Source organism: Mytilus galloprovincialis, chromosome 6, assembly GCF_965363235.1.
Source record: "Mytilus galloprovincialis chromosome 6, xbMytGall1.hap1.1, whole genome shotgun sequence".
NCBI lineage: Eukaryota > Metazoa > Mollusca > Bivalvia > Mytilida > Mytilidae > Mytilus > Mytilus galloprovincialis.
Genome location: NC_134843.1, coordinates 73,417,163 through 73,443,550, shown reverse-complemented (window position 1 = coordinate 73,443,550; position 26,388 = coordinate 73,417,163). Strand labels below are relative to the sequence as shown.

The following is a 26,388-nucleotide window of genomic DNA, read 5'->3' as shown; positions in this document are numbered from 1 at the left end:
AAGCTTTGATAGTATTACAGTTGCATGATGAAGTTGTATTGTGTTATTCCTTTCTACCAAGTCAGAGCCAGAGGTTATATATCCAATCTCATTGACTCTTGTTAGTTTCTGCCTCAAGGACCATAGAAAAGACATAACTTGTTATACACCGAAACAGACAGATACGAACACGAATGAGTATAAAACAATCTTGGATTCGCATGAAAAATTAATACAGGATGATACAGTGCAAGGATCACTGCCTATAAGTAAAAGTTCCAAACGAGTCTGGTTCATTGAAAATCTATCTTTCTATCTTTAAAATAGAAATCATCGGATATCGTGAGTTACAACGGTATATTAGATTGTTTATCACTCGCCCCGAAATGCATATGTATATTAAGAAATAAAATTCCAGGCAGAACAAAATCATAAAAATTTAATATATATATTTATTTTCTGAATAACAACATTATAGTACATTTCATCGGTCTACAACAAAACAGTACATATAAAAATCAACAATGCATATCTGAACATAGGTTACAACAATACCACCAGGATGGTACAACACACTACAAAACTTATATGATATCACATCCGACTCTGGTTAACAACAAATTAAAAATTCAAACATAGCACTTTAAACCAACAACCACATCTTCTTTTTGATATTGACTGTATTTCTCTGGTTAATAACAAATTAAAAATTCAAACTTAGCACTTTAAAAAAACTGGTTAACAACAAGTTACATTCGGAAACATACAACCTGATGCCGGCTCCCACTACGGTAGAATAGGATCTGTGTTTCCGAATGGAATTAAAACAATCTTTACTTTCATGTACAGCAGATTTTAGTCTGATTCTGATTTCCATTGCAATACAAGGGATTTGGTAACTGTGTACAGCATAATTGTTTTGCTGTTAACTTTTCCATTGCAAAACAATGTATGACAGATTTTGTTCTGTGTTACTTATTACATCTACTGTACTGATATCCGGTAAAGGACTACCATTTTACTTCAAAAGGTGTTTTTTCTAAAAGAAATATTCTGATCCCCAATTTGATGAAAAAAATATATTGGTCAAGCAAATTCTGAATCCAAATTCCTCGATCTTACCTTAAAGTGTTAAAATTTGGAAAAAAATATATTGATTGATAGCGTTAGACAACTACAAAAAAAAAAAATTCGTCCGAAACACATTTCTGGCTAAAAAAAAACCTACATACCCAGCCCCCATCCCCCTCGAAGTTAAATGGTCTCTCCTATAGGGTGTGAAACATAGCACTTTAAAATAACTGCTGACTAGAGGTACAAGAAACCAACTGTAGGTGGAGAGAATGTTCATGAAAGATATTTCGATGTACCATCACCTTTCTATCTTCTTTGCAAATGAGTTGTGAAAATGTTCTTTAATTCTTTAAATGTTTGCTCTTGTGGATCTGTGGTCATGATTAGCCAATAACAGAAGTCAACAGATTAATATTTCAATTGACCAACCGGTTACACTATGTTATTTTATTATTGTCTTTGATTTCATAAAAGGACTTCAAATGCCAAAGTCACAAATATACAGAAATATTGATATTCCGCTACTTCTATAGAAAAAAATATAGTTAAGAATTTGAAATCACTTTGAAATGAGATACCAGCTTGAAATGTATTTCGTCTATAGACAATATATGATCATTTGAACATTTTATGTTTCACCTTAGAGATTTCAAATCATATTAAAAATAAACCTAATGAAAAGTTTAAATTCACAATAATGAAAACATCAGACTGATGAATATATTCTCATATTAGAAAAGTAAAGAGCAGCATTTTGTAAAATGCCGACGGTTTAACAGGTAATATTATTAAAACAAATTGAATATTTCCACAGATAGTATACAACATGCAGTAATATAATAACATAAATAAACACATTTTTAATGGACGGTCCATATATTCACTTTCCTCATATAATTTTCAATTGGGATTTCTCTTGGGTATATCGCATTCATAAAATGATATGTATAGATACATCTCAAATCATCATAAATAGTCGAAATGTGCAGTAGTTTTATATATAATTCTAAATATAGCTTTACACGGTAAAGTGTCTACATCTTCGTTTTCACCTGTCTACTTTGTGTGATGAGAATTTTGATCTTGGAACTATTTCCTAATAATTTTATTCAATTTTTTTTATTGTTAACTTAAAATGAACTCAACGGTCAAATACGCTTTTTACACACACATCAAATTTATGAATTTCTTTAATCATGGATGCATTTTATTCATAGAATTTATAAGTCTTAAAGTTTACTATTTTGTTTCGTGATTGCAATCTGTTATCTAATTTAACTGATAAACAAGATTTTTGTATTTAATAAAAGATGAGTTGAAGAATTTATTCAGAATTTGACAATAATCTTTCCACAATTTTTGCTTATCTTGGGTTTCTGATATATAAAAAAAAAAAAAAAAAACCCAACGCATCTCTACGTGGTTCGTGACAAAAATATGTAATGTCCTGCAGAGCGGACTTGTATTTTGATATTTTACACGTGATGATAATATTTATATGAGTACGCCATTAAACATAAATGTAATATCTAAACTCACATTAATAGTTTGAAAGTCGGTATCAAAAGTTACGCCCAAGCATGAATTATAGCAAGAGTTTCCTCCGATATCTTCATATTCCAAAATGGCACAACTGGAAAATGCGACCAGCACATTGAAGAAATTGATTGATTTAATTTTTTTTGACAAATTGATTTAACAAATTACAGAAAGTTTCCCATGCCATCTTTTGTTTGATTTTCATTGTAAATAAAAGCAGAGTTACTGCTAATACTATGTTGACATGGTAACCGGAAATATTCACAGAAACAATTCTGTTCTTTTTGGCAGTGCACAGTTTCATCTTTGTTTATATTTTGAATATAAAAACGATGAAGTTCAGGATTCCACACGTTATTGCTGTACCCGAATTTTGGTTTGATTGATTCTTGTGGATGGATTTGGAAGCGCTCAAGCGTGCTCTTTTCGACATCTTCGGTATTTACTGAAATACGATCTGGTCGAGGCCAGTTATTGCATATTTCATTACACTGATGCTCACGGAAGAAATCTTTAATGCCCTTTGATCCATGATCAGTCGCACCGTACGTCCTTTCTTTTGAATGGATGATAGGAACGGTGAAGTCATACTGGTTCATTTTCCGAACACCTTTCAGGCTTGTAACAACTATTTCTCCATTGCTGTCATACCAGCTAAAATGTGTAAAAGCCTCACATAATGTTGTTTCAAACGAACGCATTTTGTCAGATTTGAAAACTTTAAAGTCGTTTTCGTAATAAGGTTCTAACGACACAACCTCCAGTTCTCTCATTTTCTTATGCGGTTTTCCAACAATAAAGGACACACACATATAGTTTGATACCTCATCTATTTCTACCATTAACGGAATTGTGAAATGCATTTTAGCAGTTTTCCCTTGTGTTTCGAGTTCTTTTTGGAAGCGCCTAGAGATTTGATTCGCATTATGAGATCTTTCTCGTTCTGCCAACCAATCTTCATACGTGCCACAACCATTTCGGAATGCCTTTACCATACATTTCTCTCCCTTTCTTGGACCTTCTCCGTTCAGAACTCCGAGGTATGTTAGTTTACGTTTTCCCACTTTATGTGGATACGGTTCGAAGCTACACCAATAAAGACTGGTTTTATCTGTATCTCTTGTAGTCAAGGTCTCAACACTGACCTGTTGCCCCATGGCCTACATAGACCTGAAAGTATAAAGTTTTTTTTCAATGTTATACCGAACAAGTGCTTCAGAAGATGCGTATGTATAGTTGATATGTAGCGTAATACATAATGCATAACTTAGATCACCAAACCATTATAATTTATTCTTCTATATCTAAAGTACATGCAGTCTTTCATAAAAAAAATATTTTATTGTTAATGGGAGTCTAATGACTTTATATTGTTTTGTCAGTATAGATGGGCATACTATTTTTCATCATCATGTAAAGTTTAACAATCTGATGAGAGTCCATGACTTTGAAAAAGGGGGACCCAGTGCCCCAAAACTAGTCTAAGTGGAGTGTAACATGAACATAGTTTATGCATGCACCATATGAAAATTATATTGCTCTATAAAGAGACACAGACCCCCCTTTAATTAGCATAATAATTTAAATTTATTTAAAAGGAATAAATAAAAATGCTAATAGGAAACAAGAAAACAAAAAGAAAATGATATTGAAAAATACTTTTATTTAAAACAAAATTAAATTTTACCTTTTAGCGAACATAATGCCGGTCGATTACTGCTAAAATATTCCAACATCAAGTTTTTACCAAGGTTGGCAAATAATACCAGCTCCTGACAACACCGTTGAATTTGTAAAAATAATGTGATGTTAAAAGGCATTACCATTCACATTTTAATTTAAAAAGTTTGGCATTTTCTCAACATACCTTTAATTCAATCGTTTTTAAAATACCGTTAACGAAAAATTGAAAAGTTTTAATTACACTCATTTAAGTCAAAATAGTATAATGCCATTTGTATAATGCCTTTTCATGTAAAAGTGATTTGCTGCTAACAAGCATTACTCAAGTGTTTATGTCCTGTTATGGGAACACAATACTCTTCATGTAAGTAATTTCAATTTGGAGACCGTGAAATAAAAAACAATTTACGTCACTTGAATCACTACAGCCCTACTTATGCATTTAAAATCCCAGTTTACAATCTTTGTTTTCTTAACTTCTTGTTTCATTCATAAGAAAGTTCATTATTTCTGCCAATTAAATGTTTTTCATATTGAAAAAAAAAAAATATAAGAACCAGATTAATTAATGCTGTAAGACAAATACGTGACCATTAAACTTCCATGGTAGCATTAAATTTTGACACCAATCAAGGATTCGCAGGACGATGCACAACTTTTTTTTTATTTTGACAACAGTCAGCTTGTTATATCTGCAACCTGGAATCGTTCCTTATATTTGAACCTTTAATTGTTTCCTACTAAACAAGGCATTAAGAATTTCTATACGAACAATGATTGTCAAAAACCATAAAAAGAACTGGACCGTATGATACTATATATAGTAGACATTTTAAAAAACAAAAACTTTAAAAACCACAGTCCCGACTTTTGCAGAATAAAACAAATATCGACAAGTGTATCACGTGTCAGGAAATTTATGTTCACAATATAACATTTTTTTTTTAAATATTTTTTTTATTTTGACATTCCTGTAAGACATTGCAGGATATCAATAGTATATATTATCATCCCGAGACACAAATGTGAGTCGGAATGGTGATTTGTATTCTGAATAAACAATTATATAAAAAGAATTGGCCAGACGTACAGCCACTCCTTAATAGGCAAAACTTTAAAACCAAAAACAAACCACTAAAAAATACCCCAAAACAAGAATAACTATAACAACTAAAAAAATTGGCGTTATGTATCACTTCCGAAAGGTTATAAAATATTAATGTATTTGAACAGATGTCAATAATGTCTATACCATACTAGGTTGTAGCCTTCTGTGTAAGAAGTACTCATCAAGTCTAAGTGCCCTTACAAATTGGATGACCGATACGACGCAAGATACATTGTTTTGTTGACTTCTAGCTCTTCCCCAGCATTTGGTGGGGTTCGTGGTGCTAAGTCTTTGTTTTCATGTTGTATTTTGTGTACTATTGATAATCAGTTTGTCGTTTTCTTTTTTTAGACTTGGCGTTGTTAGTTTATTTTCGACCTATGAGTTCGAATGTCCCTGCGACATTTTTTGTCTCTCTTCTAAAACTACCAGAATACTCGTCTGGTCTGTAAATTTACCTTTTTTTCACATTTTCTTATCTGGACGTTTTGAGCTAGTAATAAGTTAGTATACATTTGCATCAGTGACGCATACGTAACTAGAAACGCATACACTGTCGACGCCAGAGGCGGATTTAGAGGGGGGGCCCGGGCCCCCCCCCTTTTTGGGAAAAAAAATGGTTGCTTATATAGGGAATCACTGAAGCGTGACTGGAGCGGGCCCCCTCTTAGCACAGTCAGTGGGCCCCCACTTATGAAAATTTCTAGATCCGCCAGTGGACGCTTCCGGTCTCACGAGTTCATGAGATTCCCTAGGTATCTATATTTAAAATATCGATTTGTATATAAAATACCGGAACACGGTCTCTTACAGGGGCGGATCCAGCCATATAAAAAGGAGGGGGTCCCAACCCAGAGTAAAAGGGGTGTGACGTTGCGCACGATATTGGTGTCACTTTGGAAATATGGGTTAGAAGGCGGGTTATTCAAATTCAAGCTCTTATCCTATACAATAAATATCCATGTTATGCAGATCATTCGAAAGGAAATAAACCACAGAAATCAATAACATAGACGATTTTGTGCTTTGTCTATTTTTTAATGAAAAACTTTGCTCATTTCGATGCCTATAACGTCATTTCAAGGGTGTCCCGCTGTTACAATTTTGTTTTATGCGAGTCTTTAAAATCCCAGTGCGGATTCATTAGTAAGTAGAATGGTTAAACATTTTGCAATTGTTTTGTATACATTTAACTTAAAATGAAGCAACAGACGTTTTTAACTTTAAGAGAAGGAAGATCGTCAAAAGAGTTTAAATAAAAAAGAGAAAAAATGTCCCAATTAGCTGCTCAACCCGTAATTTTTTTTTCTGTCTTCACTTTCATAAGATATAACGGACGAAAATGGATTTTAATAATATCAGAAAAATTATACATGTCCCGAAGAAGCTATCTGAAGTCATCATTAAGTAACTGCGGTCTTATTTTTAAAACATCGTCATTTTTCCCGTGTCCAATAAAATGTCCCGATGGACAAAATAACACAAAGAATAATTCAGAGGCTTTTTATCAAACGAAATTCTACTATATCTCAATTTTTTAACACCTGTTAACTGATATGAATGGAAAATACATTTAATTTCCTTTAAAATGATATGATATGTACTTTTGTTTGAGTTGCAGTTAGAAAATCCAAAACGATCTAAGATGTCCAATGAAATGTCCCCGTAACCGTAATTTGACGTTCGCGTTATAATAATATTAATATACGAATTTTCTTGCATATTTGGCATAACATAATTTCATGATATGGTCTGATCTATATAAAATAAAGTTCTCGTTTAATATGCATTAAAATACAGATCTGCATTAATTCATGCATATAAGATGTCGAAATATTTAACTCGGATATTTCATAAAGACAAGGCCCCGGAGGTATAACAAAGAGATAACTTACTAATAACCACACTCCCACTTTATAAAAGCAAGATACATTGAAAAAGAAAATGCGATCAAAAGTGAGATCTTCTTAATTATCCTCCTAAGCCAGATAGTATCTGTAATTCCTAGCGTTGCTATTAAAAGATTCGAAGCTATACACATGAATGAAAATTTTCACAAAAAATTTATGAGAAAAAGTACACTAATATATGCTCCCATTCAAATGCATTGATCGTCTAAAAAAAGGGGGTCCCCCGGCCCCGAATCCGCCATGCCTAATGTAAAGAATATATACCAACTATATTGCCTTCTACTTACGTAGTAACTACAATACCCTTCCCTTTTCATGAATTTGACCTACCGAATTATACTATTTACCGTATTTGTAATAATATGAGCAACAAGATGGATGCCACATGTGGAGCAGGATCTGCTTACGCTTCCGAACCAGTTTTTGGTGGGGTTCATGTTGCTCAGTATTAGTTTTCTATGTTGTTTCTTGTGTACTATTATTTGCCTGTTTGTCTTTTTCATTTTTAGTCATGGCGTTGTCAGTTTATTTTCGAACTTACGAGTTTGACTGTTTCTCTGGTATCTTTCGGCCCTCTTCTACTTCCAATGCATATATACCGTTTGTGTTCACAGCTAGATGATTTGAATTTCTATAATACTGTTACTAATTTTATATAAATATTATATTACACTGTTTTCGGGATAATCTTCCGTGTTTGCGGATAACTATGATAATCAAGAGTTCAGTTTTTACCAAAAAACATTTAAAAAATCTGACAACCTTTAATAACAAGTTTTCATTTTCTGATCTATAGCCTTTCACAAAAACCACTCAAGTCAAATTTTTATAGAGAGTAATAGTTCTGATCTGGACATTTTCATTCTCCGTTCTACAACCTTTGTTATGTTGAAATGGTTCTCCGTTCTTTCATGCATGAATTTGATATTTTTTTTACGGTTGTTTTATTCCAACTTCTTGTCTTTATCAATAATATACATTTGTACCAAGAATAGCGCCATTCTTAGGCTAATTACGTACGTTATTCGCTACATAAAAATAAATTGTTCATTGATATGATTTTCAGTTTTCATTATAGTGTTTCTTATAGAGAAGATAAAACTATGAATGACTGAGCTGTAAAGTTTTCAAGCTTCTTCATCCTTCAGTAATACAGAGATAAGAAAAAAAGAAACGAAATATCAATAATGTCGATGATAATTCATGACACATTTTCACCTTTCAAACGATTTTTAAATATTTTTTCCGGTCAATTTGAAGTAATATAAGGCCTATTAAAAGTTATATCTCTGCATTGTAAGGTAATTGTTCAATCGATGAAATAAATGGAGTCTCAGAAATGGGAGTAAGAACAACAGCCATTGACCGTCACGAGTTTCTTGATTGTCTAAATATATAAATAATGATAATCTGTATTTCTCTTTTATATTGTAAGCATCAATACTAATACTAAATGTGTTGATAAACGTCATCGAGACAGCCACCACTAAATACAAGGTAACACGTATAAACATATAAACAAAGAAAATGAACACATGGTTATGCAAGATGCAATCTACGAAAGCACATGACGATGGAACGTCATCTAGAGTTGTTTTGGTAAAATTCGAATAAAGTAAACATATTTTATGCAGCTTCCAAATGAGCAAATTAACAAAAGGTGAAAATTTCGGAGACAAAAATTAGTATCAGCTACTCCAAACGTTTTTATATAATTTAAATTTTCAGTTGGAGAATACACACTACGTTTAAAATTAAAGTTGGAAAATAAATATATTTTCATTGGATTAGTTTTTTAAACTTCAACACGCACCTGAATAAAAACAAAATATAACTATGAAAAATATTGTCTTTATACATGTAAATGTTTAATTACAAATATACAATATACCTATTTGCAAGTATACTTTAAATAACTTGAATCCTTGTTGAACCTAGAAGCCTATTTTAATAAAATGTGAGAGATATGCTCCTGTTACAGTTGCCAGAGATACAAGAGTTGATTAAAAGAATATTTTAGAATCTGATAAAAATGCAAAGAATGAAAATATATATCCCAAATTTGAAATTGTACATTATCAATTTTTGTTCCTTCAATTTCTCAATATGATTATAATAAAGTGATTGATAATGATAATAATTTAAAAAAAAAACTACAAACTGAAGAAAGAAAGACAAAACAATGGTCAAAGGTAAATAAAGAAGAACAGACGAACAAAATTCCACAAAACATACGTTCATAAAACATGAGCCGTTTATCAATCAGTAATGATGGGGTTTTAATTTTATATTACTCATCTGCCTTGAAGTTATGGTATCTATCTCTTTGTCTTTAATTTTTCTATGGTAAAACCATAAAACCCATTTGGAAAAAGATACAAAAAAGCTCCTGGTTGATGTCGAGTTGCAGATACAAATTGCAAACGATAAAACACACGAACGGACAGACAAACACACGAACGAATGGACACCCGAATAAGTATATGTATCGCTGCTACAGTCATTAGACAAAACAACAAGTGAAACTGCGAGCTACTGCTCACTGATGATACCCCCGCCGCATGTGGATAATATTAATAGTGTAAAAATATGCAAGTGTTCGGTAAACAGGAAGTTGTCGAGTGATGAATCTGAAAACGCATCACACGGTATAGCTGACTTATATAAATCCTGAAACCAAATTTCAGAAATCCTTGTATTGTAGTTCCTGAGAAAAATGTGACGAAAATTTTCAACTTGGCTATCATGTGTAAAATCATACAAGTGTTCGGTAAACAGGAAGTTGTCAAGTGATCAATCTGAAAACGCATCACACGGTATAGCTGACTTAGATAAACCCTGAAACCAAATTTCAGAAATCCTTGTATTGTAGTTCCTGAGAAAAATGCGACGAAAAATATTCATGGGACGGACGGACTGACTGACGGAAGGACAGACAAAGGTAAAACAGTATACCCCCCTTTTTTAAAGCGGGGGTATAATGAATCTCTGTTAAGATTGAGAACGATTTTCAAATTTAAATGTTATATTAAAAGATTTATTACACAAACATTATGCCAGGAAATAAAAGAAATTCACTTATATTTAACGTTATGCATATGAACGATCTTTTTGCATGTTATCTCATTGAACATTGAAATTTAAACCATGCATCATGGTTTAACTGCATGGAGAAATCTTACATCCGAACTTCAATTAAGAAATCAGAAAATACATTTTCAAGGCTTTCATTATAAAGGATTTTTTTCATTATACCATTTTGTATACATGTACGACTTAGATGAATCTTTACATTCCAAAAAGCGGTCGTCAGACATATTATAACAGCAGTCATATTTTTAAATAAAATTAATCAATCAACCGACTTCTTTATGTTAAATGTGCTTTTTATATTCAATTTTCTGTTGCTGCAGACTTGCCTTAATTTTAGTTGCAGCTAAATCATAAATCCTCTTCCTCCCACGTGACCATTTTCTACTAATTTCTAAAAAGAGTTTATTCAATTTTAAAAAGTCAGACTGTGTTTCCGACCATCTAAACCAATTTGTTTTTGGCATGTTTATTAGTTCACTTTATCTAGATTATTATAATACTACAGAAATGGCATGGAAACATTAACAATACGAAAGCAATAGGCTATCTTTGTTTGGCATCTCCAATGCCGTTTCATTAATTACGCAAAACTTTCATGGCAACTAGACTCAATACTATCTTTAACAAATCAAAATATGTGAATTGGTTAAAAGGGTATTGAAAGTTCTTAAGATAATTGGTTTCTGCATTGAATAACGATATATTTGGAAAACAGTTTCCGTTGTTATGTTATCTCTCACCGTATTTGGAAGATAATTGACATTTTATAGTTATAAAAATGATGGCCTGTCAGGTTTGGAAGCTCAAATTTTCCTGTTCATATTTGCATTAATTTTTTTCACTGGAGTGGTGGTAAATGTTGAAAATTATCACTATAATCAACATCGTCTACATTGTTAGTCAGGTCTGCACGAAGAAAATATAGATTTTTCAAGAAATTTGATTTATGCTTCAATCTTCCCGCCGTATGTATTTAATTATTTTGTACATAATCTGTCAAAATCGTATAGACAGAATCCATGTTTTTTCTCACAAGAGATTATTTTTTTGAAACAGCAGAGCAAATATTTAACACCATAATGCGACCAGAAAACAATTAATTAAAGTTTCTGAAATTTTAACAAGACATTTGTCTAAGAGAAATAATTACATTGCTTTAGTCGGAAGTTTTAATTGAATAGGAATTTGCATTGAGTTTGTCAGCATGTTAACTTTAAGTAGAAAAAGGCTAACTCAATCTGCTCAATTGTGCCTGAATTCATATTATATTATAAAAACAAGATCAATTTTTACATAAGGACTTCTTTCTGGGGAAAACATTAAAACGATTTTTCATGTTAGTTTTTATTTTCAATTTATTTGGGGGGGGGGGGGGATAACATTCGGTTATTATAATCAATAAATATTTCCACAACAATCATGACATGTCTTTCGACTTTTTCAATAAAAAGGGCCCCTATCGTTGCATAGTAAAAATTACAATGAAGTGAATTTCAAATCCCCTAAATTTTAAGAACAAAAGAAAACACGACAAAAAGGTCCCGACGAAAAGACAAACATCAGGCTACAAACTCAAACAAAAACCAGGGGTGATATCAGATGTCCCCCGAAGGGTCAGCATATCCTTCTCAAATAGTCGCACTAGTCTTGCTAGTTGCTAGTAAGATGTAGATACTATGTTTAAATTTTAAAAGTTCTGTCTTTACGCCTTTTTTTTTCAAATTGCAACTTTTGTAAACAGTATTGTGTTAATGTCTTGTCGTAGTTTGTTTCCTGCAGATGTATTTCTATTGAATTTTAGATTTTATATTATTACAACTCTTTTGAAGTGATTTCATAATGTTTGATTACAGTGCTGTCTATCGAGTGAATATTCTTTGAAGTCAATATGTCTAGTGTAGTTTAATATTTACGCTGTTGTGTGTGATTTATAGACGTCAATTGGCAAAAGAACAAACAAGATATTGGTTTGAAGAGTGAAAACATATCAAATGAAAACATATACGTTTATCTGAAATTTCGACCTCATTTTACTCAAAAAGTAGCACATGAAGGTATAGTTTTTAATACATATTTGATTTAATCAGGTAAAAAATAACTTTTTTACAAATGTTCATCAATTTTCAACATGGGATCAAAACTGTATCGTATGCCCTTAAACAAGCAGCAACCAACGATAACAACTGACAACTACTGACTGAAACCGCTGATGTGCTTTCTACTATAAAATATTAGATATTGAGTATCTAATCACGCCACGATACAAAATTATGACAAACCAAAATACAAAGAAACAGAGATTTTAAGGAGATACGATACAGTTTCGATCCCACTGTGACTGAATGAATGATGCTCTTCTTCTCAAAGACTTCAGACAATAGTTTTTGTATGCTATGTTTGGAAAAAAAATTGGTTGTTTATATGTTATATATTATTTTGTGTCCCATCACTGTAATGTTAAGACGGTCACTAGCTCGTTTTTTTTTATTCAGATTAGACCGTTGGTTATACTGTTTGAATGAATTTACATAGTCATTTTTGAGGCTCTTTATAGCTTGCTGTTCGATGTGAATCAAGGCACCGTGTTGCAGGTCGTACTTTGACCAACAATGGTTTACATTTACAAATTGTAACTTGGATGGAGAGTTGTCTCTTTGGCACTCATAACACATCATCTATTTCCCCCACAAATGTTCTTTAACATAGACAGACATCTCGGTAATACTAGTAGTCAGACAAAATTCAATTTTCACGGAAGAATAAATTGTTTTTAGTTAACATTGTTATTGATAAAAATTGCAAGAAGATTTAAGACGAAATCATATTTATCAAAATCTATCACAACTTTAGCAATGTTCGGGAACTTTATGTATATCATAATACATCTGTTACGTAATATTGTTAAACAATATAAGATTCAGATTTCTACCACCGCTTTATTAATGCCTTGGGTCAGATCAATAGGCTTAGGAAATCATCAAGAAAATATAATTGAAAGTGTGTCGCTAACTGTCCAATTCAACATAAAGTTCAAGATACAGCAGTGTAATTTATTTTTGTTCTCCAAACAGGGGATCTGAACAAATATCGAATATATCTATTTCAAATGTGATTTACAAGGATGTTCGCTACTAGGTTTCAACATAACAAGCTTTTTAACAGACTGTTATAAATTGTCAGTATATGAATAAAGAAACTAAAATAGCAAAAAAAAAAAAAAAAAAAAAAAAAAAAAAAAACGAAGGGTCAGTGTGCTTGTTTTCGAGATATAAACCAATTCAAATTTGGCGGGAAATAACTCTCTCTAGATTTTCCATACACCTAACATTGGCCTCTTTTTCTTTCAAAAATGATGAAAAAATTACAAGAATTTAATAAGATTTTCAAAGATGTCATTTAAAAACTATATGTAATCAAATTATGGAATTTAAAAAAAAAGTAGGGGTTAGTGGGAATTTTTTTAATTGTGCTACATTGAAGAAAAACACGAGATTCCGAATATCTGGCAAAAATTTAAAAATAAGAGGAGCGACTACCTTAAAACTAGTTCAGCTTCGCCACACGTTCATGTGCTTGTGCTTGACAAAAGTCTGCAACATCGCCAGCTTCTTTATATCTTAAGATTTTGTCAATTTGAATTTGGTGTTGATGGCAGAAATTTTATAGTCTCATTTAAACTTGTTCACACTTTCTGAGTCTCTTTTAACATGTTCACACCTCTGAGTCTCATTTAAACTTCTTCACACCTCAGATCCTCATTTAGACTTATTCACACCTCTGGTCTCATTTAAACTTGTTCACAGCTCTGCATCTCATTCAAGCTTTTTTCCACCTCTGAGTCTCATTTGAACATGTTCACAACTCCGAGTCTGGTTTAAACTTGCTCATTACTCCGAGTCTCATTCAAACCTGTTCACACCTTTGAATCTCATTTTAACTGGCTCAAATCTTGAGTCTCATTTTTACTTGTTCACAATTTGAATCTCATCTAAACATGTTCACACCTCTGAATCTTATTAAAACTTGTTCACACTCAGTCTCATTTAAACATGTTAACACCTCTGAACCTCATTTAAGCATGTTGCACACTCTGAGTCTCATTTTAGGAAGATAATGAATAAAATCAAAAATCTTTTGAACGATTTGTTACAGAATATATTCTACTTTTGCTCAGAATTAAGATTAAAATAAAGACGGGACAGAAACTGTAAATTTGTGAAATGTATTCAGACCGTGAGTACACAGTTGGATGACATAAACAAAGACTCAGTGGAAGGGATGGTATAAGTACACTTCTTCGATATAAACAAAGACTCAGTGGGAGGGATGGTATAAGTACATTCCTTCGATATAAACAAAGACTCAGTGGGAGGGTGGCATAGGTACACTTCTTCGATATAAACAACGACTCAGTGTGAGGGATGGTTACTATATGTACACTTTCTCGGAGTCACTCTATAATCATATTCTATTTTTTAGTCGATGACCGTATGAAACTGCTTATTTAAATGTCTTAATACAGTATCGGATAATTCTTGCATATTTCTCGCACATTATTGACAGCTCTGTAATTAGATAGGCCACCCAAGCATGATGTTAGCACTATTATAACTCATCTTTTCAACACTTTCACCATTAATCATCATCTATCTAAATTAAGTCTATGGTTTCCACCAATTTGTCCAATAAATAAATGGTCAATCTATTTTTCTGTGCTATCGATTGTAAATGGACAGTTCCTTTGTAGGTTAATATTGCATCCAAAAGTAGAACCATATACGCCATAAATCATTTCTTTATTAACGTATAGTGATTGTCGTACTATTAGGTTATACATGTGCTAAAGTAACAGTATTTGTAAGAAGATGGAGAGAAGAAGATGGAGAGAAGAAGATGGAGGAGATTTAAAATGGTCGACTAGTGAGATGAAAATTTATATACGAGTAATTCACATGGTCAGTCTGTAGTGTAATACTGGTTAACATTTGATCCTTTACGTTACTTTTTTTTTATTATTTCAAAAATATTATGTCGGAAAGATCTAAAACTTGAAATGGGCTACATTCAAGTACACGAATGGGTTGTACAATTTGCAAATTATTGCTTTTTTGCAACTGCATATAAATGTACAGACTCACAGTACTGAAATACGTCTATTTTCCCCGTTAATCAGAGATAATTGTTTACTGCATATTAAATTGAAATCGGCAAACTGTGCTTGTTCTGAGTTCGAAACGATTTTCTGTATCTACCTCAATACGGAATGTTCTAGGAGTGCTCACAGTTACTAAAAGCTAGTACATATCCAATTTCAAGTAAAGGGGTAGCTCTTTCATAAGCAGTACATTGTAAAATCAAGGCGATTGCATCTCACATAACCTCCTTGGTAAAATGAAGTGATGTACGCAACAAGTGCGGGACACATTTGGCTGCATCTTAATGCAGCGAGAACAAAAGTCATGCACACAATAAAAACTAATTTTAGGATATTTTCTTTGTAAAACTTCCAAGAGATTATATCTATTTTGCGTTTGTATATACACCGGGAATTCTTTTTAAAAATTGTTTTCAATAAAATGGAGAATTGAAATCGGGATTGTGTCAAAGACAAGAAACAACCCGACCAAAGAACACAAAACAGCCGAAGACCACCAATAGTGAAAGGTTTCAAAGAAAACAACCCGACCAAACAGCAGAAAACAGCCAAAGGCCACCAATGGGCCTTCAATATATACAGCAATTATATGTCTTCTAGTTTTACCTTGTTCATATAATTTGAAATGTTTGAGTATTTCGTAATCATCAAATTGTCCTGTCCTGGCAATTCTGAGCTAGTTTACGGAGTATACTTTACGACGTTCACTCAAAATACGATATAAACTGTTAGCAAATTGATGTTGAAAACATGCAAAGATTTCTGATTTCAATATGTGCTATTTATTTCAATAAGAAAATCACACAAAATCTAATTGCTTTGAACTTTATTATGACACATAAATATTGAATATACACTTTTATCATGATAAAATTAAATAAGAAAGAAACTATATTCATGTTGATAGATACTGTTCCATAAATGAACTTATAGAGAAGCAGTAAATTTCTTTCGCTTCGATATAATATCATCATCAGAAAAGAATTTCTAGCGTTTCTACAATTATTTAAGATATCTTTGTCACGCAACGGAACACAATCCGGAAATGAAAACAAAAGAAAAAGAAAAAGCTATTTGAATTATTCAAACAAGAGGAAGGGTTTTATCTGCTTCAATCGATTAAGTAATTTGACCAGTTCAATGTTATCATACCAAACAAGTCATACAACTTTTAAAATCATTTATTGGAAAAAGACAAATTATCACTGTGGCCATCCTACGTTAATTTATAAAAACAGTGCTTTACAATACGTACATTTATATTCCCTTTTTTATAATTGTTTTAATAAAGTTAATAAAAATTGTTTAAAAAAAAGATAAATCTTAATTGAATAACACGAGCATCACCACGGGTGCCACATGTGAAGCAGGATCTGCTTACCCTTCCAGAGCACCTGAGATCAGCCAAGTGTTTGGTGGGGTTCGTGTTGCTTAGTCTTGCGTTTTCTATGTTGTGTCTTGTGTACTATTTTTTGTCTGTTTGTCTTTTTTTTTAGTTCGACTGTCCCTCTGATATCTTTCGCCCATCTTTTAAAGTAAGTTTGTTTTATTTCAGTATTAATTCTCATCTGATTTTCATAGGTATTCTTAATCAGTTTAGTCTGTTTTCACACAACACAAGTTGGATCATTAGATCATTATGAATGTTGGATCATTAAATCATTATTACAGACTTGTATACCGGTACTTGTATTACCGAATCGTGTGTTGAACGCACATATGTAGAGTGTTTTGAAAGATGTACGCGTAGACCAGTACATATATTTACTGACTCAATCGAACCTTTGGATAGTAGTCTATTGCATTTCCGATGATTATCAAAAATTTATAAACTTAATCGACCTGCAGTTTCCTTTTATGTAAACAGGTTTCGTGCAGCAAGCGATAAAAAGGAGGGATAGTTTGACTGATTTTCACTGAATATGCAGCAATTATTTGTTTCTTTGGTTATTCAATCAAAAAACATTTCGAAATAATTTTCTAGTTTTGATTGTATCCTTATTGCTAAACTAATAGACGTTTATTCTGTACTGACACGACTCTGACGGAATCTAATTTTACAAAAATATTTTAAAACACGATTTTTCAATTGGTAGAACTGCAATTAACACAAATCTCAACTGTCATTTTATAAAAATAAAAGGAAAGATATAAAATTCTTACCGCATCCTACGAACACCATTTAATACTTGGGTAAACTATTATAACCGTATGCTGAATTAAATTTACGAGCTAATAATGATTTCATGATCACAGAAGAACAAAAGGAAACTAGATATTCTGACCACGTGACATCTAGGTATTGACTCCAATACACGATCGACCATTAATTAATAAATAATACATCAGATATTCTCAGCTACTTATCTGAAACCCAATACTTAAATCTAGTCCCAATTAATGCATTATTTGTCTAATATAAATAAATTAAATATTTATCCCTGTGTGATTTGTAATAACGACTGATTAGACATGGGGAGGTCTCTTATATCACTGTAATAAACAAGGTTTTATAACAGAAACAGGGAAGTCACTAAAGTCTTGACTCTTTTGATTGGAAAATCTGCTTTTAAGGTTTGAATTTTCAACTCCCTTTGGCAAAGTTGTCCCTAGATGGATTTAGCTATTTTTATGTCCTTTTTGGTTATAGCTCTACAACTGTTTCGGTTCTTAAACTTCATTGACTTCAAAATGTTCGGCTTTAAAGTGGTGCGGACGTATGAAAATAACGTTTTGTCAGTTTCATTAATTCAAATAGCGAAAAAAAAAAACAATCTTAACAGTAGTAAAGTGCTTAAATAAGTCAAAATCGGTAAAGGAATCTTAGTAGTGAATGAGAGCAAAACACTTTCAATTTTCAACTGCACTGGTTTTTTTTTAAATTTATTTTCATGTTGATTCCAAAGTTCTGTGTTGCAAAGATACTATTACGGTCTAAGCGTCATCTATGAGAGGACTGGTATTTTAAAAAATAGTTAATTAATTATCATGATCATTAAGGCAAAGAATAAGTATTAAAACGTTTACACGAAATAACCATCTTAATTTAAAGGTACGATAAAATTTAAATCAGAGTTAAGTTTAGTTGAAATTAATTGGTAGATATAAATATAGAAATATAGACATTGACAGTTGATTAAAAGTTGGTAAAAAATAATACAAGTAAATGGTCTCTGTTAACCTTTAAACCGACACATACAAAGACAATACTTATAGATTATCGTTGAGATGACCACCGATAATCTGTTTATCAATATTTTACCTATGACGACATTGTCAATTTCATGTCAATTTCATTAGCAACGCCACAGTTAGTTTCTAGCGATAATTTTTCATCTCAAGCGAGTAGCATGATATGAAAAATTATCACAAAAACAGCGATAGAAACCAATATGGTATATTTCGATAACGATGCAAGATTAAAATGTTTATTGAAACTGTCCTAAGATCGGTCCTAAGAATTTCTGAGGATTGAAGTTAGGATAAAGTTAGGCCCAACTTACGACACGTCTCAGCATGCACATCGAACCTATCTTAGCATTATCTTAGCTGGGATGTCCTAATCGCTGTCCTAAGTATTGGCGTAAAAGAAAATAGCAAATTAAAAATTAGAATTTAAAATATTGTATCAAATTTAACCAATAACTATGATTTAAAAAATTATAAAATAAATATTAGTTTAAAATAAAAGGCAATACATAGTTTATATATTATAATTGTACATTTTAACTCTATAAAGAAAGGATAGGATGAAATTTGAAAAAAAGGCAGGACAGGAGAAATAAAAAAGAAAACAGAATGAGCAACTTTGCAAAAAAAAAAAAAATAGGCGGATGACAATCTATGTAAAACAGTCAGGATAAACTAATGAAAAAGGCAGGACCGAATAGGGTGAACAATTAAAAGGAAGGACAGATATTACAACCAAAAGAAAGCATGGCAATATTTTTATACTAGCCCCACCCCATCCGGCCATTAAAATGAAATGGAACCTATACATGGCATATTTGTTTATAAAAAGACTATTCTAAATATATCCTAAAATTAGGACTATCCTAAGACCATCTTAAGACACCTAAATTGGTATCATAAAGTAAGGACAATTCCTACGATTTTCCTAATTTGCGACATGTTTGATAAACCCACTAAGGACTAAGATATGTCCTAAGTTGGAATTAGGACACGTCCTAATCCTGAGAGAGTTTCGATAAACAGGCCCCAGAAGTCAGCATAGAATATTTTTTCCTGTTTGGATTGTCTTATACTATTCGTTTGGGGTCCTTTATAGCTTGCTGTTTGTGATAGCCAATGCTCCATGTCGAAGACCGTATGAGCTATAGTGGTTTACTTTTACAAATTGTGACTTGGATGGAGAGCTGTCTCATTGGCACTCATACCACATCTTTCTATATCTATTAATATACTACAAAAAATTGTATAATGATTAGTCTATAAGTTCTATATAAAAGTACATGGCGACAAAACATTGAATATATCGATGATTTAAAACTGAATTTTACAAATTGATGAAGACATACGTGCAGAAAACCACTTGTTAACTGATCTAGGCTGTTAAACATTTATAAAATTACAATACAAAGACATTATTTTAATGGTACGAGATAATTGCTCTACCCTTTGGGAATTAAAAAGCAAATATATTTAACTTTATAAATACAAAAAATATTAGTTTACCAAACAGAAGAAGACACTCTACAGTAATGCATTGTTATTAATGACAGGATTTCAATTGTTTTACTGTAAACATTCTTTCATATAGAAAATGTAATTTGAAAGCAGTATAAACATTATCATTACCATCATGCGGCATTTTAAATATTTTGAATCAATTGTCTAGCTTCAGAGTTTAGCACACATTTGTGTGTGCAAAGGTATTACAGCAAATTCTTTTTCATGAATTATGGCATTAGTCAAAATAATAATTATATTGCTGTTTTTTTTTGGTATTTTGTTCGTTCGAAAGTACTTTGCTTCACAATACTATTTAATGAGTTAAAAACATGTTTTTGTTTAAATTGTGGAACAAAACTTAAAAAATATCTCAACGCATAAACTTAATGAAAATATATATTCATGAATAAACGGACCAGAGATGTAGGAAATACATACACGATACATCAATTGCCATTTGGTATCTGTCTGCTTTCCTTTGCAGCCCAGTGATAAGAATAACCAAATAACATATAGAGACCGACATAAAGTCTGCGACAAGTAGACAGGTGTCGGTACAATATATGCAGATTTGAATATAAAACCTCTTATCATCTTCAACTTTCCAAAAAATAAATAAAATGATTGTCAGTTAGGTAGCATCATTCGGTTTTTGGATATGAATGTAAAAAATGTCAAAGGGGAGACTTCATTACTAAAAAATCTGCAGTTTTTCCCCGAAATTGAAGGATGAATGTTGATTTTATAAATCTATATAACTTTTTAAATTTTTGAATCAAAAATACTTGATTTTACAATATACATCAGTTATTGGGTACCATATGAATATTAAGTTATAGTTATTGACCAAGTATTATTAAAGTCGGTATATGTCATTTAATCTGCACAGCACGAGATGACCCAATAACCCGAACGACGTAGGAGTTCGGGTTATTGGGTCATCTTGTGCTGTGGAGATTAAATTACATATTCCGATTTAATTGGCCAATAACTGTTTTAACACATGACGCAATTAATTTACGTGAACGTTTTAGAAATGTGGAAGTTATTCTGCAATCCACGGGTCCTAGGAAAGTTTCTTGTAGGGTAAAGAAAGGGGGAAATACGACTTTGGTAAGTTTTAAATTAATCTTTTTTTTCATATTTATACTCATTCTAAAGTAGCCATTTAATGGTATATGTTTTTTAATCGTTTCCGTTAATTTATTCCCAATTTTTATTTAATTGGTGACGATTAAGACTTTGATAAATTGTGTACTTTCAAATCGGTGTATGAAAAAAAAAAACATAACTGCAAGGGTTATTGAGTTTAAATAAGATTAATTGCTTTCGAATTTCTTTCCCTCAATGATAATGCTTAAAAGAACCGAGGAAGATGTTGTATTACCTAAATTTAAAATGTTAAATAAACAGAAAATACGTTTCTCTTTCAAAACCTTTTACTCCCCGCAACCCCCCCCCCCCCCAAATTGCTTTTAATCTACTGTATTACTTTTTTAAGACACGTCCATCTAAATGAAGTCTGATTGATCTCCAGCTAATCACCCTGTTTAAAAACAAACTTAAATATGGTCCTCATTAAATCCGATCCAAAAATAGTCTCTTTATATGAATAATTATTCAAAAAGTCGTTATAAATTCCATTGAGTCTGAACCTAATCCAAATCAAATTTCTTTTATTCGGATATTCTTAGATACATTTCTTTTTGGGCAGAAATTACCAAAAATTGTTAAACTATCTTTCTAACTTTAAAACACTGATTTAGATTTACGTTGAACACAAAATATAATAAAATAGTTTTTGTCCCAGCTTAGATTAAAAAAATAAAGGAATGAGAAACCTATTTTTTTTTACCTATTTTGAAACTACGATGTTTGTACGAAGTTCAACTTTGTCGTAATTTCAAGGCAGATGGCGGATTCGGGGGTGGGGGCGAACGGGTCGTTTACCCTTGGTTTGGACAAAGTATCGTGTTTTAGCTTAAAATCGTCAATATTGTCTTTAGTCTCGCTTCACTCGGTGATATATTTTTTTAATTTGATAGAATAACGCCCCTTTCAAAATCCGGGAACCGCCCCTAAAGGTAAAAATAGATTTGAACTGTGCAGTATATCTGAGGTAGTTAATGCACACCTTTGCTGTGCATTATCCAGATTATAGCACAGTAAGAACAAAGAGATTTTACTCTTGCCATGTGTTAATATGCAATATATTCACTCTGAATATACACTCCTACTAGCCAGTAGCACGTTCGTAGTAAAAATGTATATTCATGGTGAAAATATGACATATTAGTCTTCATTTGGTAAACAAAAATGATATATATTGTAAAGCCATATATAAAAAATATTTATGAAGACAACAGATATCTGTTATAGCCCGGTTACGAGGCGGAACTTTTAAAATTACCTTTAGAGATATCGAAAAGGGTAGATTTTGAAATGTGCCACTTGGCCAATGCATTTTTAAAATCTGCAAGTCTCAATCCATAGAGGACGAATCTCATCTCGTTGTTTTGTATACTAGATATGAACAATTGAGAACAACACTATTCAATGACATCCGAGACAAGTACAACATAGATTCAAATACGCTACCAGCAAAAATTAAAATATTTATTTTGTAATTACCGCAAGCTTGTTTCTAACTTTGTTTTGAACTGTTTCACTATAAGACAATCCGTGGTCAATTGATATCGTGATTTACCATATTTTCGTCTATATCTGAACTATATTTTTCTATGTTGTGATGTTATGCTATTGTTTCAGAAAAAGGGTGAAGGTTTGGTACCATTAAAACGTTTAATCCCGGTGCAAATGTTTGCACCTGTCCTAAGTCAGGAATCTGATGTACAGTAGTTGTCGTTTGTTTATGTAATTTATACGTTTCTCGTTTCTCGTTTCTCGTTTTTTTATATAGATTAGACGGTTGGTTTTCTCGTTTGAATGGTTTTACACTAGTAATTTTGGGGCCCTTTATAGCTTGTTGTTCGGTGTGAGCCAAGGCTCCGTGTTGAAGGCGTACATTGCCCTATAATGGTTTACTCTTTTAAAATTGTTATTTGGATGGAGGGTTGTCTCATTGGCACTCACACCACATCTCCCTATATCTATATATTTATTTATTTATTTATTTTTATCGAAAAAAAAATAAATAATGGAAACACAATGTGTATCATATCATGACATCATAAGCCTATGCTATTCATGCACCACCAACCATGCGAACCAACGATTTTTAAAAATTTCACAATCGGGAATGGGCATCAGAATTTACAGATTACAATGACTATTCTGGTATCTAACTTAAAATTTTGAAGACTGCTTTTTAAAATATGTCGTAAGTAGATATACGACGATACATTTTTTCTCAAAAATTTGCAGACACAAGACAACATCATCATGTCATAATGACGTAAGACGCGTTGTTGTCCATTAATTTGTTTGAGCCTTTGATTTTGCCTTTTGAAATTTCCTCTAGTATTTTTGTGATTTTACTTTATTCCACCAAACATCCCCAAGTCAACAGGGACAGTGTATTCACAAAAAAGAAAACTTCGTCTAATCCAACTGTATTATAGCATCCAAAAAGGAATCCGAGAATATAAAAAATCCGTTCTTGCTTCGTAGCGTCACAAATACAATTCTACACATACATGTATGACACTTTATGCGATCTAAAATGATTATACAGTTTATACAGTCTAGGATCCTCGTACATATCATTGGCTTAAAGTTTGTAGTATGAGATGAAACAGGAATCTTCAAACTCATAAGTTGAAAACAAATTTAAAATGTCATGGCATAAACAAAAAAGACCAAATGACAAACAGCACTAGAAAAAAAAAAACACGACATAAAAAACTAAAGACTGGGGGTGATGTCAAGTGTTCCGGTAAGATAAACAGATATTGCTTAACATGTGGAAACCGTCATACAAGTGCTAAGTCTTATCGGTAGGTCTCATTCAAGGAAAATGTATTAGAAGTATTGTTGGCTTGTCTCTGTTTTTGGAGGTTTTGCGTTTTGATTGTACCTTATTTACTGCATTTTCAAAGCTTTAAAAGTTTCGTATATTAATATGAACTGGAAATTAACTACCATGCAAAATGTATCAATTAATTCAAGCAGACACTCGAATCACATGCTACTTGACTGATAGTCCGCAAGGAGCGGTAACAACTCAGTGCATGGTACGTGATAACTGTGAACACAATACGTTGAAAGTCTAACTAAATGATATACTAGTAATGTACAGAATGATTTAAAGAAAGACATAATTGGCATAAATATACAATTTGAATTTAAACAAATAGTATTAAAACTTAAAGGTGTATTTTGTTTTTTAGAAAAGGTATCAAACAGATGTTCACAATAATATAAAGTCTTTTTCTATCAAAGTCGATATTGACTTGGAAAATGTTTGAGGAAAATATTTTTATACAGTATTATTTTTCATGTTATCTAAATATAATAAAAATAATATAAATCAGTATAATATTACAAATATTAAAGTATATAAGAAAGTTTTATTTACCTTCCAAAAAGTAAACACGACAGCAATCCTCTGTAGTATGGGAAGCCAATCAACTCTGACAACTTGTCTTCGTTAGTTTTGTACGTAGCTCTAGTGAGTTGAAAAACCAACCACGTTCATTTAAAATGACAAAGTCCCTCACGGGAGCTAATATCTCATCACTTTGACCGATGCAGGCTCGTGCAGCTCTTCTGAGGATACTAAGAATAATTCACTATGCCATTCAATCAACAAATCGGCTAAAGACGTAATTAAATCGTCACGATAGACAGCAGCAGTGAAATTGGTTTCAGGTAGTACGTACAGTAATATCGATCTATTATTCAAATAACTGTTTCATAGATTCAACAGGCTTAAATTAAAGCAGCTATTTCAAGAAAGCAAAGAAATGCCTACAAGATTTTTAATGGTTACTATATGACCTGCTGTAATAGCTTTCCTTCTGTAAACACAGGTTGTGCGCGGGAAAAAAAAATCGAAAATAACAATAAAATGATCAAAGTAAAGGCGTTTTATTACTGCTTTCTGTGTACAAATGTAATTAAGCGTCCTTGTTTTCTACTAAGAAAGCTGTTGCAGTGATTGAAAAGGTCGTTATATCACCCTTGACACGAAAATGATTATGATTCTTTTAATTTAGCTTTCATCAGCCTGCTAAGAATGCGATTTTTTTAAAGAATTGAAGAGAAAACAAATAATACAAACTTGGACTGATCAAAAGTATACGAGACGTATTCTTATTTACATTGACTGAAATTCCATGCTAACTTAAATCAAAGTGCCAACAAATTGTAAGAACTTTCATTCTTAGCATTCAGTTATATCACAAACCTCTGTTATATTCCGTATCCAAATATGTAATCAGTACGAGTTCGATGAAAAACTTTCAAAAACTCAAAAATCAATGAAAAAGTATGCTTTGTGTCTTTTTGTGTCGGGATGTATAAGTACCCCGCCACGTCCACTTATATTTTTGTCCATCTGATGAGTTAAGCCTTTTTCAACTGATTTTTATAGTTCGTTCTTATGTTGTACTGTTATACCACTGTCCCAGGTTAGGGGGAGGGTTGGGATCCCGCTAACATGTTTAACCCCGCCACATTATTTATTTATGTGCCTGTCCCAAGTCAGGAGCCTGTATATATTCAGTGGTTGTCGTTTGTTTATGTGTTACATATTTGTTTTTCGTTCATTTTTTTTTACATAAATAACGCCGTTAGTTTTCTCGTTTGAATTGTTTTACATTGTCTTATCGAGGCCTTTTATAGCTGACTATGCGGTATGGGCTTTGCTCATTGTTGAAGGACGTACGGTGACCTATAGTTGTTAATGTCTGTGTCATTTTGGTCTTTTGTGGATAGTTGTCTCATTGGCAATCATACCACATCTTCTTTTTTATATATTAGTAGGTTAAGTGGTTTAGTTTTGTCAGATGAGACCTAGAGAACAAATCAACTTTTGCAATAACAAATATAAGTATTACAATACCAAATACTTATCTATTGCAATGTCAAATATTTAACTATTACAGAACCAAATATTAAACTATTACAATGTCAAATATTTTACTATTACAACCAAATATTTAACTATTGCAATGTCAAATATTAACCAATTG

General features: G+C 32.0%; 1 protein-coding gene across 3 annotated transcripts; it reads right to left on the bottom strand.

The window, feature by feature from the left end:
• Positions 1-417: 417 nt before the first annotated feature.
• On the bottom strand, positions 418-24,952 carry LOC143080283 (alpha-protein kinase vwkA-like). 3 transcript variants are annotated; one of them, XM_076256023.1, is made up of 2 exons: positions 24,771-24,952; positions 418-3,762 (listed from the first exon to the last, which is right to left on the bottom strand). In XM_076256023.1, the coding sequence occupies exon 2, from the start codon at positions 3,747-3,749 to the stop codon at positions 2,757-2,759; it is 993 nt and encodes a 330-aa protein (XP_076112138.1). In that variant the 5' UTR covers positions 3,750-3,762; positions 24,771-24,952; the 3' UTR covers positions 418-2,756. The 3 variants fall into 3 exon arrangements, with proteins under 3 accessions (XP_076112138.1, XP_076112139.1, XP_076112137.1); XM_076256024.1 differs by lacking the exon at positions 24,771-24,952 and adding an exon at positions 17,705-17,785; XM_076256022.1 differs by lacking the exon at positions 24,771-24,952 and adding an exon at positions 4,280-4,489.
• Between the last annotated feature and the right edge of the window lie 1,436 nt (positions 24,953-26,388).